General features: G+C 36.5%; 1 protein-coding gene across 2 annotated transcripts in view; it reads right to left on the reverse strand.

Moving 5' to 3' along the window:
- The window catches only part of Cps1 (carbamoyl-phosphate synthase 1), a 116402-nt gene extending 98695 nt beyond the window's left edge, over window positions 1–17707 (reverse strand). Inside the window, exons 1-2 of one of the 2 annotated variants that reach the window (XM_076931724.1) lie at window positions 17690–17707; window positions 7234–7377 (exon numbers count right to left, since the gene is read on the reverse strand). In XM_076931724.1, the coding sequence (XP_076787839.1) occupies window positions 7234–7359 (126 nt within the window). In that variant the 5' untranslated portion in view covers window positions 7360–7377; window positions 17690–17707. Of the gene's footprint in view, window positions 1–7233; window positions 7508–17689 lie in introns of those variants that run through there. The other variant, XM_034498207.2, reaches the window with a different exon arrangement.
- Between the last annotated feature and the right edge of the window lie 3870 nt (window positions 17708–21577).

Below are 21577 nucleotides of genomic sequence, written 5' to 3' on the forward strand. Positions count from 1 at the left end.
TGTGTCTTCTAATATTGTGAAACTTGGAATTCTTTCACCAATTAGAAGTCATTTCTATGAAAAGACCGTTTTGTGCAAATCATTTGTACAATATTGTACAAATTGTACAAAATTTGTACAAAATACAAATTTGTACAAAATACAAAATTGTATTTTGTAAAAAATTACAAAATACAAAATTGTAAAGTATAATATTTGATTATAACTCCAATAAAATTTTTGGCATCCTTTGTAATTTGCCTGTATGGATCTCAGCATTGTGACTCCACTGTGTCTTAAGTATTTTAATTTTATTAATGGCATTTTCTAAAGTATGACTATACAAATATCACCCCAAACCACTCTTCTTTTTAAGGCTTTTAATTTGGTATGAAAATTTAAATTCACTTTGAAACCACATGCACAAGTTTATTTTAATTTTTGCGTGAGGTGACTGCATAGCTTCAGAGAGCTACAAATGACCAGAATTCTTTACTTTTTAAGGCTCTCAGTTTGAGATCTCATTTAAAAGAGTCAATGTTTCAAAGAATGTTCCAGAATAAGAACAATGTGACAAGTAATAATGGAAGTCACACAGCTAAATTTCCCCTCAAGATGCTCTTCAGAAGTGTCCCTGGGGTTATACTAAGCTAACTTAGAGAGTTCATTCCTAGGAAGTGTATTCAAAATTGAAACAGAATTTATAATTAGCCTATAAAATTTCAAATCAGCTTTGTGTTTATTACTGCTGGGCATTTCTTTGCATTCATTATAATGTTGTTTATAATCATTCATTGATGATTGTTCAAGGTTCTGCATCCCAGTGTCATTCCACTGACTTTGAGGATATTGGTCCTTTGCTTTGAATCAGGTATTTTGTGGGTTTGTTGGTGTTTTTAATCCTTTACTTCAATACACAGGAAATGAGTGGAATGACGTCTTTTCTAGTATTAGAAAACAGACTTGGACTTTTGCATAAGGGAGTACACTAGACAAGGTAAAAACTGAAAAGCAGCACATATTGTTAAGCCACACAACAATGATTTCATTGAAGGGGGTTGGGGGAAATATCTAACAGCATTGTGCTGAAACACTCTGTTTGTATACTTTCTGAAACCCATATAGAGAAGGAATCCTTGTTGACTCTTTGATCTGAGCCTCTTCTGAAAGTGCAACAAAATAAAAGAGAGGAAAGCACAATGTGTGTGCCACTGAGATAAAATTCAGGTAGATGGAGGCTCTAACACGAACATGGAAATCCCAGCGAGAAAACGGATTCAGCAGAGTCTAGTGATGGCTCCAACGGCCGCGGCCCCAGCATATAACAAATGTCAGGTCATAAAATATCTATCTGGCGCAGAGGCCTATAGCCAAACACTAGGATGAACTCGTGGAATTCTGTGGAAGAGAGGAGGAAGGATTGTAGGAGCCGGACGAATAAAGGATATCACAAGAAAACCCACAGAATCAATTAAATTGGGCTCATAGAGGTTCACAGAGACTGAACCAACATCCAGGGAGCATGAATGGGTCTAACCTAAGCCCTCTACAGATATGTTAAGCGTTGTGTAGCCTGGTCTTCCTGCGGGACTCTAACAATGGGAGTAGGGACTATCTCTGCCGCTTTTGCCTGCTTTGGGGATCCTTTTTCTCATACAGGTTTCCACATCCAGCCTTAATCTGAGAGGAGGTGCATAATCTTATTCCAATTTGACATGCCATGTTTGGTTGCAGTCCCTGGGAGGGACTTTCCTTTCCTCTGAAGGGAAACAGACGAGGAGTGGAGAACAGGAGCGGGACTGGAAGAAAAGGAAGCGGGCGGGGTCAGTCAGGATAAATCTATGAGAGAATAATTTTTAAAATCTACCTGGGATGAGGAAAGGGAGGGAGAAATTTGTGTAATTGTATTATAAGCTACAAAATAAAAGAAATAAATAATAACAATGAAAACCGGAAAAGTAGCTGATAATGGAGGCCTGCTTAAAGCTCTAACCACATTTCCTGATAAACGTCTCAGTTTGTAAGGAATGTGCTTGCTAATTTTGGTATTTACACATCTGTGAAATGGGAGGAGTAATGAAGCTTTTGACCGGACACGTTACTATTTGCAAATAAAATGCTTTGTATGTAAAGCTTTAAGCTAACTGAGCAAAAGAGATTTGGCTATAAAGCATTGCAGAGATAATAATCCCCTTAAGCCAGTAGGGGAAATGAAAATGATTTACTCTGGGAATCTGACTATATCGCTGTAGAGTCATTTATCTAAGTAGGCTATTTGCATATCAGAGAAAGTAGAGGCCCTGTGTGTTATTTCCACTTTTGCCACAGCCTTGAGCTATATAATACATTTGATTTCTGGCTTACCTGATGTTTTCATAGCTATTAGTTCGCACTGGTACTCAACCTCTTAAAACATATATCTGAACAAAGCTATGAAAAATAGGAAGCCTAAGGACAGATTTTTTTAGATATTTATTATGTAAATAATACAATAAAAACTTAAAATCATAAAGTTTTGTTTTGTGTAAGTAAAATCTTATCTTTTCATTTTTGAAGCTATGCTTTCAAAATACAGGTATGTAAATTTCTAATTACAGTGCAATCTGATTGTCTTTAAAATATTTGAAGTACTTCTTTGTATTTATAGATGTTTAACATTTCAGGATATTTGAACATTGCAACTGTAATAATCAACTAAGCCTTCCAGCATCAAAGTCCTCTGGTCTTGGTTAAACATAAGCTAATGTAGGAGATAAAAATCACAAGGTTAATTTTGAACATTCCCGTGTTCTGGCCATAGATGAACAAAAGAGCCAGATTCATGAATAATTTTGTTCTAATTATATTACGTCTTCATAAGTGTATGTCTTTTTAACAAGTTCGGACTATGCATATAGGATAGGACAAATGGTTCTGAATTTGGGAGTGCCCAAATGCTATTAGCTAATTTTTACCTTATGTTTATAAATTAGTATTATCGGACATAGGTGAAACCGTCAAATTCCGTACCAAACCTATTGATTAACTAATGACAATTTCACCACCCAGCAACTTCCTTAAGAAATTTAAAAGCTTCTCTGATGGCATTTAGAAAAGAATAAAGAAAGGAAAGTGACATCAAAAGAATGTTCATGTTTTGACTTTGTACTCATGAAAACAAGCAGGTGTAGGCTAGGGATTTCTATGCTACCACATCGCAGCAAGTTTGACACTGGCCTAGGTAGCCTTCTCTGAAACCCAGTCATTGTAAAGACATAGGGAAATACCAGTGACATCACTCTGTCCATCTCCATCTGAAGATTGACAGAGAACTCCAGCTTCATCTCAGTGCAGAAGGGATACTGACAGCCATACTGCAGCTCTCAGTCTTAACAAGTCAGAAGCCCTGAGATTCTCTAATAGAGACATAAGGGCAAAGGAATGAGTCCCATTTCCTCAGCAGCTGAACCTCATTTCACCTTTAAAAAATTAAAAACCATTCTCAAGGATAGGCAAAGGAGGCCTTGAGGAAAAGACAAGGAAACATGAGTTAAGACCAGGCTAGACATTTAGAACTCTTCTTAACCAGAATTCATAGCTTCTGACCCGCATCAGAACTATGATAAGACAAGGAGGTCTGTCCATAGGGCTCAGCCTCAGGGGAAGCAAACCATGATCTGAACAAAGAGGCCCTGCTTCCAGAAACTCTGCCCCGCTGGAGCCTCCCTCACTACCCTCTCTCCTAGCTTTCCCAATGCCAATGCCGTATGCAAGGTCGTATGCAAAGATGCACAGTTAGGCAAAGCACAGTCAGTGGTAAGCTAAAGGATCTGTGCTTCAGGACAAAGTGTGGATAACAGCCACAGGAATGCAAAGGAGAAGCCACCTCCCAGCTACAGGAAAACTGTGCATCAAAAACATAAATTTACCTCTTCTGTGTACCAATTAGGCAATAACTACTAGGGACTTGACCATAATTTTTAATTGAAATATTTGCACTACCATGGATGAAACCCATCCCTAACATGTATGTAGTAAAAGTCTAATAAAACAGCAAACCTTGACTATATACAATAAGCTTACCCCTAACCCAGCCCTTATCCTAAGTACTATTCATTTTGGTCCTTGAGTCCTACTTGTTATAAAAGGCATCTGCTTATTTAATTAAAATATTTAAGCAGAGTAAAATAATCATAAATGTGTAAGAGCTCTTATCAGGTTTCTTGTCACTGAAATAATTTGTAGTTTGAAAAAAAAAAAAAAACCAAAACAAAACATAAGGACCCCATCGAACCCTGTACAAAGTCTTTCTACTGAAGTGAATGGAACACAATTTTTAAGTATTTATCTTTCATTTAAAATTGCCTTCTATGCTTCAGTATTGTATAGTGATCGTGCATTCTCTCTCTCCACTACTTATGACAAAGTCTGAGTTCAGAAACTATGTGAGTTGCCAAGGTCAGAATAATATGAAATGTATAACCGAGGCTAGAATCCATATTTTATTTGATTTCTCAGCCTCAGTGTCTTCAACAGTACTGTTCCGACTGGCTGAGTATAATACTGCACACTGGGCATTTTCAATACTAATAGAAAAAAGATTATGGTCTCTAAAACTTTCATATGTTATGGTTGTTGATCATTTATACCCTTGGTACCAACTTCTTTTAAAACAAGGAACACCTTGAAGTTCTTTCTTCTTCCCAATGAGTGAAACGCAATTGTGTCCACTGGCAACGCACACTCGGTAAATATTAGCCACAAGCAAATATGCAAGGAAGTGTCGCAGAAAAACACAGTGTGTCACTGCTGACTCCACCTCCCTCTCTCACCACAGGGAGAAAAAAGTGACCTCTTCTGACATTGGAAGCCCAACCTGGCTTACAGGGCAATGCTTTTGGATCTGAGTGTCTTTCACAATCCATTTACTATCTGTAACTAGCCGTACTGTCACTAACCTTTAAAGTCTGCTCCCATGCCCTCAATAACAATTATGTAAATACACTCTAATGACTTTTAGCTATCTTTAAAATACTGTGTCTACCTCAAAAAGAATTAATTTGGATATATATCTCTTAGAAAATTGAGTTTTAAAGGAGAAGGCAAAAAAAAAAAAAAAAAACCATACATAAATGACTTTCTCAAAATAAGTGAATAAGAGCACAGGTCCCCCTTGGACTCTGTGGGACTTTAATTCACTACCATGAAGCTTAAGAACTTCCATTTTTCATTCCTGGCATTCCTCCAAAGTTCTGGCCAGTAATGACTGTATGTGAGTAATGGCTTGTACACCTTGAAATGATGGCTTATTCCTCCTGAAAATTTGTCATTCTTAGCTATGAACTATGGAAGACCCTTGAAACAGATCTGCCACCAGGAACTAGAACTGCTTCCCAAGGGGTTGGTCCACATAATTAGCTCATGTTGTTCTGTGGTAATTGCTGTGTAGAGCGCTCGCTGAGTCTGGGGAGCTGACTTCTAATTATTGTGGCCTCTACTCTTTTAACTAGTAAGCTCATTGCTCTGTTTCTGGTACTTAACAGAGACATGCTCATCGTTAGCTACCCACTTCTGTGTGAAGAAAAAGTGTTCCTGGTGGCCCAATACAAAAATATGACACAGCACTTAAACTGGAGATGATACTGTCATCATTACAGTTTCTTCTCTTTGAGATGATATGTGACTGTCCGCAAGGCGCTGAAAACACTTAACTAAAGCCAAACCATCATTCTCTATATCAAGGAACTGTGTCCTTGTTGATGCTTTACAATATCCATTCTCCTTTCTGGATTCCATCGTAGAATTAAAATGAATCCGACATGACTTTCTTACTCTTTGTAAGAAGTTCTCAGGGTGGCAGGCTCAAGTTGATATCATGCCATTTATGTAAGTATAGGTCTCTCTCTCTCTCTCTCTCTCTCTCTCTCTCTCTCTCTCTCTCTCCCTCCCTCCCTCCCTCCCTCCCTCCCTCCCACTTCCCCTCCCCTTCCCTATCCTCCTCTCCCTCTTTTTCCCCTTCCTTCCCTCCTTTCCTTCGTCTCTTTCTCTTCCACCTGTCTTCTTATGTCTCTCTTTTCTCTTTCATTTTATTTCCTTGTCTGCCCAACTCCTATCCCTGGAAACTCTAAGAACCTATAAAAATTGCCTGTTCCCACACATGCCAGAATCCAAAGCCCCTGAAATCCTGACCAAAGCAACATAAGCAAAATGATCCAAGGAGTACCAGGACAATTTTTAGTTAGCCTACTATGCACACAGACCACAAGCAGAATTCCCAATGCTATCCTACTTGTTTTTACACAACATGTAAAGAAGAATTTTTTTCTACTTTTTTATAGCTCTTACACACACACACACACACACACACACACACACACACACAAAAAAAAAAAAAAAACAGTATATTGAAGCTACCATGATTTCTGAAGCTTTGTAGTCAGTAAAAAAGAGCTTCATTGGTCAAGTTCCCATGATGTAATTTAGACTTCTCCAGTGAGAAGTATCTTTATAAAGTGACAAGAAAGAGTAGAGGTTCCTATAGGAATTTCATAACCAGAGGTGGGAGTAGGAGAGAAACTATTTACTGTTCCACTGTGGACTTGCCTGCTCAGCTACAGATAAACCTAGACAGACAGATTTTCAGCTGCTGATTGCCTCAAAATGATTCTGCAAAAATGAGAATCATAAATTTTTCCCCTGATAAGAAGATTAAGAGAGCATGGAAATTCTGCCTTTCTCTGTGTACAGGGACATTCAATATTAAAAATTCATAGATATTTTTCTTCTAAGCTTTTACAATCTTATATGTTTAAAAAAAAAAAAACCTTTTCATTTAAGCCATTATATAAGAAAGGCTTAACATACTGTGGGGCATACCCTATGTACACAGACCCTGCTTCTTTTGACTCACACTATTAGCAATAAAATCAAGGCATAAATTAAACTGTGATAACTTTTTTAAGTGTGTCTTTTCCTAGCAGTACACTTATATTTTATATGTTCGTAGGAACTGGAGTCATTCTTCATATTGGGTAAAGATCACGTTAAGTTTACTCAGAGAAGATTAAAAATAATCATTTGCTATAATCAATGGATTCTATGGTGAAGACTTTTTAATAAACAACACTTTGGGATTGTATTCGAAGTTGTATTTGTTCTGTCAGCACCCCCATTGACTCCACAGATAAACTGTGTCCTGTGTATTATCATCAGAGTTGGCTTCACTGCTAAACTGTCCTGTGTATTATCATCAGAAATAAGAAACAGGGGTGTTACCTTCACAGAAAGGAGCCTGATGCCAGGCCTGGAGAAGTCCCATTGTCGCTTCGCAGTCACATTGGCAAAACCAAAGCCACTCTTCAGTGTCTTCACCACTTTGCAAGCTGTCAAAATCCTCGTCATTTTGAAGATGTTTTGTGACTAAAATTAAATCACAAATATCTCATGAGATTTTGTTGTCCAATTTGTTTGTAACCAGTGTGAAAGAAAGCTGTGTGGAGACAGTGCAGTAGAGGCTGTAGGCTGACTGCACAGTGGTCCCTGACTCCCCATTCATTCTGCCATTAAATAACCTGTCTACAGCTCCTCCTCTGCTTAGCTCCTCCTCCCAAGCTGATGTCCAGAGATGTTCCAATGGACATGTCACACAAATTGCAACATAACAAATGGCACCTTCTCCTGTGGAAATCATGTTACTGTTGTAGCAAGCAAGCTAGCCATCAAAGGATTTGCTTATGTAGCTGAATAATATGACCCAGGCATGGAAAACAGCCTTAGCTGTACTCCTTACTCAAAGGGCTATACCTTTCTAATAATGCAAAAGATCAAACATTTTGCTCTGTTGGAAATGTTGCCTCCTTTGCTTTGGAAGCTATTTGGATATCAAGGAAACCCAAACCTGGACATTTTCTGCTTGGAAAAAGATGTTGGAAAGCACATCCAGTAAAGAAAACATCAAAACGAACTTCCCTCCACAAATATACAGAAAGCATCTGGGTTATTTGGGAAGAGGAACACTAATGAAGTAGTATATTATATTTTTATTACAACATTCTTCTTCATTCCAGGTTTTAAAGTTACTGGTAATACTAATCGGAACACAAGAGAGCAAAGGAACTTATTATGTACCCCTAAATCTCTTAAGCCTGTAAAATGTGAATAGAACAATGGGAAACAACTTAAAATAAACATTAACCTTAGTTATTTAGTGAGTTAAGTGTCACCTAAGATAATCCAAGATTTGGGTATTTGTGTTTTGACCTAAATAAAGTTACTGAGTTCATCCTTTAGCCACAGGTAAAAACAGGTAGTCAAAGGGTCACATCAGCTGGCAGGGCATCTCACTTAAGCCAAGACATGTAAAGAGAAGAAAGCCCCACAGCATCATTACCAGTAGCCTTGAGGGCCAGGAAATGTAAGCAGTGGAGACTTATTCCTTAGGATTTCCGTAATGAAGGTGATGACACAAAGATATGTTAATTTCATGACATAGTATCAATGCTGGAAGGGAGGATGTGAGTCCATAAATAAATTTATATCAAAGAAGAGTTTAAATCCTCTGCCTTGATACATTAGTGTAGAAACATTCTCTGGGGTCAAGCTCTTTGGAAATATGGTTAAAATTTTTAAACTCAACATAGAAAATTCATACATTGGGAATCCACAATCAATCTCCAGATTGGAAAGCCCAATAAAGGATAAATGATGGACACAATGGTGAGTGCCTTTGAAACTAAGTGCCTAGAACCTACAACCAAACTGTTAAACATCATGCCATAAAGGAGGTAACCTAAATTTGGGCAGGTCAAAGGGGTGGGGCTTCGGACGTGACGGGAAGGAATCATGAAAGTCAGGCAACAAAAATTTAAAAGAATAGTACAATGAAAGACATTCTTCATAATATTTTGAATTTTTCCCACATTGCTATGATTCTTCCCTTACATATACTGCCTACATTCAGCTATGGGGGATGTCCATAATACACACAGATGATAGAAATTGTTTTAGAAAATTTACTGCTTGTAAGCCAGATCATTGTTAGGCTTTAAGTTTATAGAAGTCATTTGTCAGGAAAATTAAAATTATTTTATGCAGACTTTTTCTCTGTTACTCATGCCCTTATCATAGTTGTCACTGTCCACAGCTTTATTATTTTCTTGTATGTAATCCCACATACAGGAACAAAATCAAGGCACTTACCACATTTGGAAGAGTTAGGAACATTCTAGTACCTTTAATTTAATGCTTTAAAGTATTTTATTCTTTCCCATAAATTGAAGTGGAAATTCATTCCTTCTCTCTCCCCCCCTCTCTCTCTCCCTCTCTCTTTCTTCCTCTCCCCTACCCTGTCCCTTCCCCCCGCCCTATTGCTGGGGTGATAGTTCAAAGGCTAAAGTGTTTGCTGTGCACACATGAGTACCTAAGTTCAGATCCCCAGAACCCATCTAAAGCCAAACAGGACAGCTTGCATCTACAATCCCATTACTCCAATGATGAGACGGGAGGCAGAGCCATGAGAATTTTAGGAAGCTCATGGATCTGCTAGCTTGGCATACAAGGTGAAAAATAGGATGAGAGTCTGTCTCAAAGTGAGGACCAACACTTAAGATTGTCTTCTGACCTCTATTCATATACTGTGCATACACATACCTGTACTTACACAGGAACACACACACAAATAAGAGTATATGTGTAAATATACATATATGTATATAAAATTGATATGTACTAATTGTATATAACTAATACAATTGCTTATCTTTTTTAAAAATAGCTCTCAGTCTTCCAAAGTATTTAAGTTTAGAATCTTGCAACTATAGTATCTGCTATTGTAATAGTATTATATTATAATGATGAATTTATTTTTATTTTTATATTTAAAAAATTTAAAACATAATTGTGTAACCCCAAATATAACCTCAGTCAACAGTTTTGTATATTTTCTTCTCTATCTATGTAAATTTCATAGCTCTAAAAGCTTCAGTGAACTTGTATAGTGTTTTGTGAAGTAAAAACATATAAAAAACACGTTTACTATTGTTACAAAATTCTTCGTATGTCTTGAAAAACCTGCAATGATTCCACTTTCATTTTTTCCTGTTGCTGTTGTGTTACATATTAATGTTGTCATTTTGATCAATATTGTTAAGTTTCTTTCCAAAAGTATGTGTCCATCTACCTACTGACTACGACTTATGTGCCCCTCTTAGTAGACACTTCCCTAACCTTCCTTCAGTGCAATAAAGAGTGTTGGGTTTCACTTAACATGCAGGTTACCACTGAGACATCTGCTCACACCATCTTTGTTCCCATTAATCCACTCATGGCAATCATTTAGAAACAAGGACACACAGAAAAACACTAAGGAGGCCTCCTACCAAATGGAACAATTGAGAACAACTCATTGTGGAAAATAAAGGCCACAGGGTTAGAATAAATAATAGCATTAGAAATTCCTCTTCAAATGTGAAGAAGCCACAAAACTTCAATTCTTGAAGCATAACTTTCCAAGGAATGAATCAGAAACAATTCTAAGAAATCGAGCCTCTGGAGAAAAAAAAAAAAAAAGAAAGAAAGAAAAACCAACTACATAGCAAGCATGCAATAGAAGCTTTAGGGAAAAGAATGAATGAGTTTATATGTACTGAGTTCCTGGTCTGTGATGATTATTTAAGTAGTAGCAAACAAAATTATGTCAATAAACACAGGAACATATAACAATACCTAGGAATCATGAGAAAAAAAAGAGCACTATTACAACAAAAGGCTCATTAGAAAAAAAATAAGTTACAAGTAAAGCATGACTGGAAGGCAAACATAAAAACTCAGAATAAAGGAAACTCAAAAACTCCCTGAAGAAAACCCCACTCTTGTGTTAAGTGGGGTTGTGTTAAAATGAAATATACAAGTATAAAGGGATCAAGTTCAATCCTGTGGTTTTACTAGTCAAAGAATATAACAGGAACATTGTCACAGTAAGGGTGTAGACAAGAATGCCTATCCTTTGAAAGGAAAAAATGAAGATTATACTCACATCAATTGCACTTTCTTTGCTCAAACATGAGGATATTCTGAGAGCTCCTTCAAGTTTAAATATAAAGATTCCAACTTGTTTTAGTAGCTTACTAACATGTCAGTGGATAATGACAATGGACAGATATTAAGTGGTTTGAGGAAGGGTTTTTTTATGATTACCAGTGTCTTTGGAAACTCAATCAAGTAAGACATGTCCATTAAGAATCCCATTGACATTTTGAGGGCTAGAAAGTCAGGAACCAATAATGATTAATGTGTTTATCAATCTAACATTTGATAACTTAAACATTGAAGTAAAAGAAGCTGAAAAATGAACGGAAAGAAGAGACCTTGTAAAATTGGTTTCACTCAATAAAACTCCAAGGTACATGTAATTTATAACCTATGATAATAAAAAAGCAATCATTTATAAGGTCCCAAGTGTTTGAAAACACCTTAAAGACAACAAGTTCACTAGTACGTGCAACATGTATTTTTATTCAACAACAGTATATTTTGTTGTGCTCATAGTTGTGTTTAAACATTGTCGCTAGTTGAAATAAAAATATCAGGGACAATCTACCTTAATGCAAGAGGCTCACATAGATTCTAGGCTGACATTGGGGCATATACAATTTGCACAGAGTGTATAGAAGTAGGCTGTTGCAAGTGAATTAGCCAAGTATGTCGAGGGCAAGTGAAATAAAAAAAAAAAGTAGACAATTTCTTAGAAAGTTGATTCAGAATTCAAGTGACCTTGGAAAAATGAAGAGACAGCCAAACAGAAACACAGTGGCGTGAAATCCAAGTGGGGTCAGATGTAAGTCAGTCCAAAAGATGAAAAAATATCTCAAAAAAAAACTGTAGAGGATAGATTATTTTTGGAAAGAAGGCATATGCAGTGTTAATACTGAGTAGCAAGAGGTCCTAAGTTAGTCATAGCAGACTATACTTATGTAAAGTATATTTGGAGAACAGAATCTAGAATAAAAATTAAGAAAATACACTTAAAATTTCTTGTAAAGTTAGATAATGAATAAAGACATAAAAAGCACTACTTTGGTGACAATTAAAATTTAAAATCATGTCATGTAAAGTTAATAATCAAACTTAGACTTTAATGATGAAAAATGGAAATTATTCAATAATAGATTTAAAAATCTTACTTAGAAAGCTAAGACACTAGTGTTTGGTTACAGTATTTTAGCACATTACATATTTATATAAAAAGATATGTCTATGTATGCAAAAATACTTATTACAAATTTGCTTTAATAGTTCTAGATATGAATAATGTTAAGCAATTTGTCATTTATTCTCATCGTTAGACACCTGCTTGCCTTCTCTGTTAAGCTTAGAAACAATTCCTGATTATCAACTGCTGTTCCTGTTGTATAGCTGATAGTGTGTGTTAGCTTTGTAACTAGCTTGTCTAGTACCACACTGGAAGAGTCGAGAACTCTTTCAGAACTCAGCTCTTAGCCAGTGTCCATCTTCTTCCTGCATATTGGTCATACTTGCAAAAAGCAGGTGTGACAGTATAGAGTGAGGTGGAGAGACTGGGCTGGGCAAGATCCAGCACCACAGAAAGCGTGTCGGAGAGTGGAGGTGCGAAGAACAGATTTCAGAGCTCAGAAGTATTTATGCCATCATGTGAAATGAACTTAAGTAAATGTCAAAAAAATTAATAATGAGGTATGGAAGTAATTGTGACTTTACTTAATTTAAATTTAAAAATAACAAAGGTACTAAAATAGTAAGAGAATTACATTGGCAATCTTTTGTTTTTGTAACTCAGATCAGGCAAATTGGACTGAGACTTAGCCAGACTTAACCACAATAGAAAATCATATTCTCAGTTTTCTATCTTATATTTATTGTTTGTATTTTTTCATTCCAAAGCCGCAGGATCTGAGTACGTTAGTGTCATCAAGTTTTCATATTTGCTTGAAAATAAGATCTAGAATAACTAAAAGAATAACCAATTCAGGAAGTATGTACTAAGAAATGCTGGGATATCAATCAATATATATCAGGAAACAGTATTGGCTTTAGCTAAAAAAGATTTCAAGAAAGTTGACAATATTTAAGTGTCTCACCTACATTCTTAGAAGGCAAATAGTATAAATTATGTAAATAGTTTTAGATAGCTAGAAAAAAAACCTTTAAAATCATTTTCTGGTTCGTTTGTTTTATGTATATAAAAATCTGGTGTCTGGGTAAATATAGAGTCATCTCATTTTTCATGAGTTGTTCAGTACTGAAAAGCCTTTAGTAAACGCTTTTAATTTAGTTTTTCTTTAAAAAGGAAAAAAGAGTTCATGTAGACCTGAGTTCCACATAATTGACTCATTTTAAATAAGAATAATTTCGTGAATGAGAAAACAATTAGAAAGATGCTAACAACTGTGTCAGCTAATCCCGTGTTTAGCTAGTCCTGTCAAAGCGTTTTCTTAAAACTTGACCAAAACATGCTTACAATGTAAATTTCACGGAGTACGATGACTAAATCATTGGGCATGTGCTCACTGTAACTAGTAAAATAGTTCTACGAAAATGTTATTTTAAAACAGCAAATTCATCAGCAGCCCTTCTTTGCACAATGATTATTATTGCCAAAAACCTCTCCTCTTATAATGTGCTGAACAGAACAAACTGCTCTGATGAACTTGTTTTTTCAACTTGTCAAGAGTAAACACTAATGATTTTGCAAGACTCTAAAGCGCAACGTTCGCCATGAGGAGAGGTGGTAATCCGGGTCATGTGCCAGGGCACTACTGGACCCTTTTAAGTTAAACATGTGTGATGGTCACAGTTTCGAAGTATGTTGTGTAATGTGCTTGAAGGTACCGACTAGTGAAGCAAGAGAGAGCCATTTACTTTAGAATGACGTTGAGGACTTTTTAAACAGGCCATCGACGCAAATTTCTAATCCACTCCCTTTAACGGGATGTTTGATATAATAAATCTGACACCTTCTGTGGCCTCCTATTTCCAAGGGAATTTGATCTAGGAAGATGTGTTTCAGATTCTCGGAAACTGGAATAATGCTTTCACAAGCTTTAAGTTTCATTGTCCTAAAATGTTATTGCAGCTCGCCAGGAAAGGAACGCACAATTATTTCTCCCTCCAATGTCGTAGGTTGAGAATGGCATTATTATAAGGCATGAGTATCGTTGTTCTTGCTGTTGTTGTTGTTGTTGTTGTTGTTGTTGTTGTTGTTGTTGTTGTTGAGTTGGTGGGGGGGTGGGGGGATGGGGTTGGTGATGGTCGTGATGTTACTGTTGTTTATAAAGACTTTTTTATTTTTTAGAAAATTAATGCTAGGAAAGGAAAAAGAGAACAAGACAGAAAGGAAGGACAACAAAAGGAGAAAGAAAGAGAAGGCAAGCGTACTGATCTTTGAACTCTACTAACTGCTAACAATTAGTCAGAATACCTCCTTGGATCTCCAAATTCCTGATATAGCTTTGAGTATTGGAGAATTGGGTTTTTTTTTTTTTTTTTTTTTTTTCCTCCCTGAGGGTTGTTTATTGGCGTCATTCATCCTTAACCTGTTGGTGCCTTCACTAAGATCATTCACAGCTCAGGAAGAATTAATTATTTTCATCAATTGTTTCTGGGTTGGAAGATAAAAAGTGTTCTTTGACATTTCAGGAAATTCAAAAGCAAAGGGCTCATTTTTTTAAAAAAAAAAGTTAAAAACTGTGAAAAGATTTCAAAATTTTGTATTTAAAAGTTACCTGACTAACTGGGTATTTGGGGATGGGCCTGTAAAATCTCAAAACGTGAGAAGTGAGAAGGCCTGGAGTTCAAGGCCAGTCTTGAACTGCTACTTAGGAAGTTTAAGGCTAGCCTGTGCTCCGTTAAACCTTGTCTCAAAAACGAAGAATAAATGTAATTGTGGTGAGAGGCTGAGACTGAATAGTGTTCTAGGAGTCTGACGAAAAGAATGATTGCACATGTTCAAAGAGCGGGGGAAATGACATGATCAAAGGACTGTGTTAGTCTAGATGGTACACTAAGGTGTTGCTTGAAAAAGGAAGGGAAAAAGATTGTTGCTTTTCAAATGTGAATAATAATTATGCTGACAATGCTGAATTCATTCTTCAAATTATTAAATATTCTGACTGAAAACGTCACTTGCCCATGTCTGCTTTTCTACTGTCGTCCAGTCAATTTATTCGTGGTTGACTGACTCAGCAACACTTATTACAATCTATCTACCTTTAAATCAAAGATAAATAAAGGACTCTTAGGGGACAGGCCTGTAACAGGACAATGCAAAGGACCGGGTATAAAATGTTATCACTCTCATAGAAACTGAGGACTCTCTAAGAAGTGGCTCCGACTCATCTCCAAAGCTCAAACACATACAACTGTGCATCCTATAGATAGATGGATTCACAGACAAACCTTTAAATAAAAGACAAAAGTACTTTAAATAAAGACTTTTGTAGGCACTCTATCAGTTTTCTTCTTTTCTCTCCAGAAGCTAAGGCTGGAACACTTGACCATAATGAAAACCCCAGGGCTTCACCCAGGCATGTTTTATGTACAAGTGAATCAAAACATCTTGGTTGCTCTTTGAACAGGGCACAAATGATTTGTCATCCATTGGGTTGGGGGAAGAAAACCTTCCATTTTAGTTTCCGTTTTGGTAGACAAAGTAAGAGAAATAAATTACTTATTGTGAAGATACAGTCCATCTTGTCTTGATATCAGAAAATTAAAATCTTAAAGTGAGCTGAGGACTAACTAAGAATGCAAATACGGGAATAAAAAGTTTTAATCTCTCAAAATTAAGTTCTGAGTGTTTGTCTGCGTGTACAAACTGCCTTCGTAACTACTTCTCTTTGATGTCAGAATAAGTACCATGAAACTCTATGTTTTAAAGAGAAGCACTTCCCTAAATAAGGTTTACATTCAAGTAAATGCTTCTATAATACAAAAGTAGAAAGTATATTAATTTAGCATCGTTGCTTCATTTACATGGCAATATTTTTGGCCTTTAAAGTTTGTAAGTAGATTTTTGAGATCATATTCTAGGTGTGGGCAGGAATAGTGATAGGCCAAAATGGCTCTTGAGCATTACTGTTAAAACAGATTTCTGGCAGAGACCAGGGAAGAGGAAGGTCCAGTTCTGTGAATTCTTTCACCCGCCTCACTAGAACAGCTGGCTGGACTCCAGCCTGTTAGAGTACTCAAAATCCCAGATGATATTTTTCTCCTCTAGCAATACAAATTTCACCAGAAAAAAAAAATTACTTAGGACATGATAAAGTAGGAGTAAAGAAGAAAAAAACTCCCAAGGGGGGCGGGGGAACATGATTGTAAAATAATACAATTAAAATACATAACTGATTCTTCACAGTGGCTTGACACTGCCTGTGTCAAAAACCATCCGCTTTGTGTTTACTGAAGTTTTCTCTGTACAAAATGAAGTTGACAGGGGAAAAATAAATAGAGCAGGCCGTGACTCACTCAGCCAACATAAATTAATGCAATGCTTTGCCCTGTGAGGAAATCTGAAGCTGAATGACAGTGAACTTTCTCTGTTTGCCTGTAGTCTATGAAATCTTTGAATTCCTACAGAATCCTGTCCCCTTTTTTTTTTCTGAAATGAGACAAATTCTCTATAAACATCTTGTTTGGATCAACCACCACATTGTAACATTGTTTCCTACACTGACGTTGCTATCCTGAATAACACTGTTACATGTACCTCCATCTGCTTTCTAACTGCAGTGCAAATCTGAAAAATGCAACCCTTCAGCTTTCCAAGGCTTTAGTCTCATTTCTTCCACATTTTGAATGTATGATCCAAAATTAATCTCTTCCTTGCCTCTGTTTAGCATCAACAAATAGGAAATAGTAGCAAGCATTACTTATGAGCCATGAGGGATGATCTTTAATCCCTCCTTCATTCTACCTTGACTAAAAGTCTTTTCCATGCCAAGAGTGCTGCAAAAAGTTCTGAGAAGAAAAAGGAGCTCAGAAGACTCTCTCTCTCTCTCTCTCTCTCTCTCTCTCTCTCTCTCTCTCTCTCTCTCTCCAAACTCACACTCAAAGAGCCTTGACAGTTTATTCTTCGAAAGACACACATCTTTTCTAATCTCAAGACTAAACAATAAAGACAAAGGGAACTGTAAACCTAAGACGCTCAAGACCCCAAGACCCAAAAACAACAGACAAAATCAATATTCCTCTCCAAGGGCCGTGCGACATGAAGTGTGAGCACATGTCTGTACACTTCACAAAATACAAAGCCCCCTGCATCAGCTTTCATACCCCAAAGGAGTTGACCCACATCTTAGGAAGCCCTGCAGATCCTACAACTTCTGAGAAAACAAAAAGAATCAGAATTTTTTAAACAGACAATTGTGGCTGGAAGTTGAGTTATTATTACTGAGCAAATTGACCAAACTTTTAGCATATGCAGAACTAAAAGATAAAGTATAAAATGAAAACTCATATGAGTAATTTTTAAAAACAGATGTTTTCTAAAAATATATGAATGAGAAGTCCATGATCAGCATGGACTTAGATTAATAGTCAATGGTAGAAACATGACTCAAAAAAAAAATTTATAAAACAACAAATCTTAAATTAAAACCCCAAACACTTATGAAACAACAAATCTTTAGCTCTTATCCCACCCAACAAATATACCACAATATAATTACAAATTGACAGAGAGAAAAGTAAAGGTTCATACCAAATTATATTAAAGTCATAAGGATTTGTAATCAATTCTCTCAAGAACTCCTCATCAGAATCCAATGAATTACTCAGCTCACCACTGTTTCTTCTTTTCCAAATCTTGACTGTGAGCAGCTAAGAAAAGATGGGCCACATCAGAACCAAAGCAAGCAAATTTTTGACTGTTCAAGCTTAGACTCAGGATGGCTGGAAATAAGACTTCCATGTCCAGGCCCAAGTCAGAACAGTCTCTTTTTTTAAAGCAGATTAATCTTTTTCTTCAGACTTGAAAACTCTGTGCTATGTCTAGGAAAATAACTACTCCACTACCTTGATACTGGGCTCCGGGTTTCTCTCAGACCTAAGATAAGACACCTTTCTTTATCTCCTCTGGGGAAAGAAAATGGCTTCAAAGTCCAGGAGACAAGCCATACAGCAGTGCCAATAGTATCAGAGGCCTTGTTGGGTCACCTGACTTAGAATTACTATAGGAAGGAATCTACCAAACATTTCAACTTTTAAAATCCAAAATTAGCATAATTACTTAGTAAAAATGGTCACAAGTGTCTTACAGAATGTCACTATCAAGTGACAATGATTGGCTTGCACATTAAGTGTGCTTCAGGATGATTTAACCAGCAGAAATATGCTACAAGTTTCAATTTTATCTCAAACCTGATAAAAATTTCCACCTTAAGGAATATCTACATTCTCACACCACTACAAGAATTCTAATTAAACATAGCTGAAAATAAGTTATGGTCTTAAAACTGTTTTAAGTAACATTTACAAGTATAAGTGATACATAGTCAAGTAAAATGTTGCATAAATGTTTCTTTTATAGGAAGCAAGGCATCCTGGTTTCTACTCATCTCCTTTTGATATCTTTAAATCTTAGTGATCAGTAAAGTTAGGAGTTTTAATAGTAAATGTTTCAAATGAGGGTTAAAAGTATAACCATGTACTTACATAAGTCAACCGTACGTCTTAAACCTGAGCCTTTGCAGGAATTCATTCCCGTGCAGTTATTTAACTTGAGTTATTTAACATAGATAGATGATAGATAGATAGATAGATAGATAGATAGATAGAAGATAGATAGATAGAGAATAGGTAGGTAGGTAGACAGATAGATTTTACCTTCTCTTAAGAAAATTGAGATCATGAGAGATCAATGGTCACGGAGAGTCTGTGGCCTAACTGTGATCTTACCAGATCTGTGTGTGTAAAAGAAGAACAGCTACAGTTGCACAGTTCAGAATGGAGCACCACTGTCATGAATCTAATCTAATAATACAATATATATTTTTTTGACTAATAGTAAGTAAGAAAACATATTATACTAGTCAGCAAGTAGAGGTTAGCGCTACTGCTGATTCTTTCGTAGCTTCACTTTACTCTTAGCCAAGTCAATTAGTCAGCATAGAACCTAGCTTTTCTAAAAGCTGAACAAATCAACAATGCGACAATGACAGTGGTATATAAGCTGTGGAGATAATATCTATCTCTTTCTGTGATCTAAGAAGAAAACACCAAAGAAACAACAATTTTTTGAGTTTTAAGACTTGAACCTAGCACATCACACATGCTAGGTCAGTGCTTTACCCATCCTGAGAAAGAACAACTCAACAAAACCTCAACTGTTACAATCTATGTTGAATTCCTTCATATATTTGCTAAGGAATAATCAGTAAAGATAAATATTTTTGATCCCTTATTGTGTTTGTCTAACTCATTCATTCTCATCTTCCATTCATCCAATTCACTTAATCAGGAAGTTGAGTGGCTTTTACTATATTCCAAGGTAAAATATATTGGCACATTTTCTCACCTCCCGCCTCATGGGTATTAACATATATATATATATATATATATATATATATATATATATATGAGGGTGCTAAGCTCAGACATGTTTCAGGTGTGTCTCCCAAAGGTGCACATGCTATAAGCTTGTCCTTGGTAGGGCAATGTTAGGAAGCAGTGAGGTCTTTAACAAGTGCCTCGAAGAGAAGCACTTCCAGCCCCACCTCAGCTCTGGTTTCCTGTCTTATTATTCATTCCTACTCTGGATCCCTCCATACTACCAACCACTGTAGAAATATCAGGAGCCAAATTCAGTACCATGTCCTTCAAGCACTAAAACGATGAGCCAAACAAACTTCTTTTACATTAAAGTATTCACTCTTGGGTATTTCATTACAGTAACAGAAAACCAATTCATGTAGAAAATGGGCACTGGACAGTAAAGTCATTACTGTTACTGTACCTGAAAAGTCTGGAATCAGTTGTAGAGCTATATGATGGGCAGTAGTTAGAAAAGTCTAGGAGAGAAAACTAGAAAAGGCAATACATGGATTCTGGGTGGAAGGTACAAAAAAACGAAGACCTGGGAACTGAAATGACTCATTGAAAACTATTGAAACTTAAAGGCAATAGAGTACTTTTTCCAACAGAATTAGCAACAAAGCACTTGGGTATAAACATGATCATTATTGGCCATGCTGTGTTAGACTAGTAGTGAGCTCCAGAAGCAAGAGAAAACAGAAGAGAAATATTTCAAAATGTCACAGCCTGTCTAGGGAAAGAGGGAAAAAAAGAGATATTCTGGAGAATGAAACTATGGTCGTCATCTCAGTGACCCATGTGCCATAGAAATTAGCACAGAATAAAAGGGAGTCATTAGCTAACCTTCAGTACAACTGGAAAGGCCTCCAGTGCATTTCAGAAATCTTCAACAAAATCAACATTGATGCTATGCTCTTGAACCTCCTGAACCATGAGGGAAGTGATTTCCTTATAAATAAACTCTGATATTTTGCTGCAATAACAGAAAAGAGTATTACATGAGTATTTCGATGTATTAAGAGAGATTAGTATTTAGTAATAAGTCATACTCCATATTATATGTGATTATAAACACTGCAAAGTAAAGTATAGTAGTGAAAACAAAACTTATATGAGTGGCTGGAGGCATATGAAATGGGACGGTACATAATAGTTAAGTGGGTATTGTAGAAAGGAAATCATTTCAGCTAGAAGGAGAATCATGTAAAGGGTTTGAACTGAAAATTGATGGCACCTTCCAGGAACTGTTTGGTGGGACAGAAGATGTCAATCAAAGCAGGCATTGTTATCAGGATATCTCTGAAAAGAGTCAGTCCCAAGTCCTAGAGGGATTGATAGGATATAGTTAAGAGATTGATATGTCATTCAGAGTATAATAAGAAGATATCAAAGGATTTTAGCTTGGAAAGTGAAATTATTCTGTTTACATTATGAAATTTTAGAAAAGATTAACAATGGCTGCATAGTGACTCCTTTTGCCTGTTGTCAAGTGAATTCATAAAAGAAGTTAACTACAGTAGATCTGCCAGTGCTCGGCACGGATCTCTTTACTGAGCCAATGAACTCATCACCAAGCCACCAAGACTGCTGCCTGCTAAATACTCACCCATGGCACCTATTTCCTTCTTCCATCCCAAAGGCAAGAAAGGCCAAACTCCTGTACCATACGGCAAACCTCCCCTGTGATCTGTGCTCAAGATCTATCCTCTATAGGCCAAGTCAGGGCCAGACTGCCACATATCCAGGTTAAGTGATGGAAGTAGATGTCTTATTTAAGCATATGGAAGAGTAAACACACACCCATATACACTACACACACACTCGTACACACACCACATGCCACACACACATGCACATACATACTCACACACTACATACACATCACACATACCACACACACAGACACACAGACAACACCACACGTATACATATATACACACACACATACACACCAATACACACCATACACACATAACATACTACATACCCCACACAGACATACACATACCACATATCACACATACACAAGTGATGCATATCACAAACACCACATATA

The sequence above is a fragment of the Arvicanthis niloticus genome, chromosome 3 (genome assembly GCF_011762505.2).
Source record: "Arvicanthis niloticus isolate mArvNil1 chromosome 3, mArvNil1.pat.X, whole genome shotgun sequence".
NCBI lineage: Eukaryota > Metazoa > Chordata > Mammalia > Rodentia > Muridae > Arvicanthis > Arvicanthis niloticus.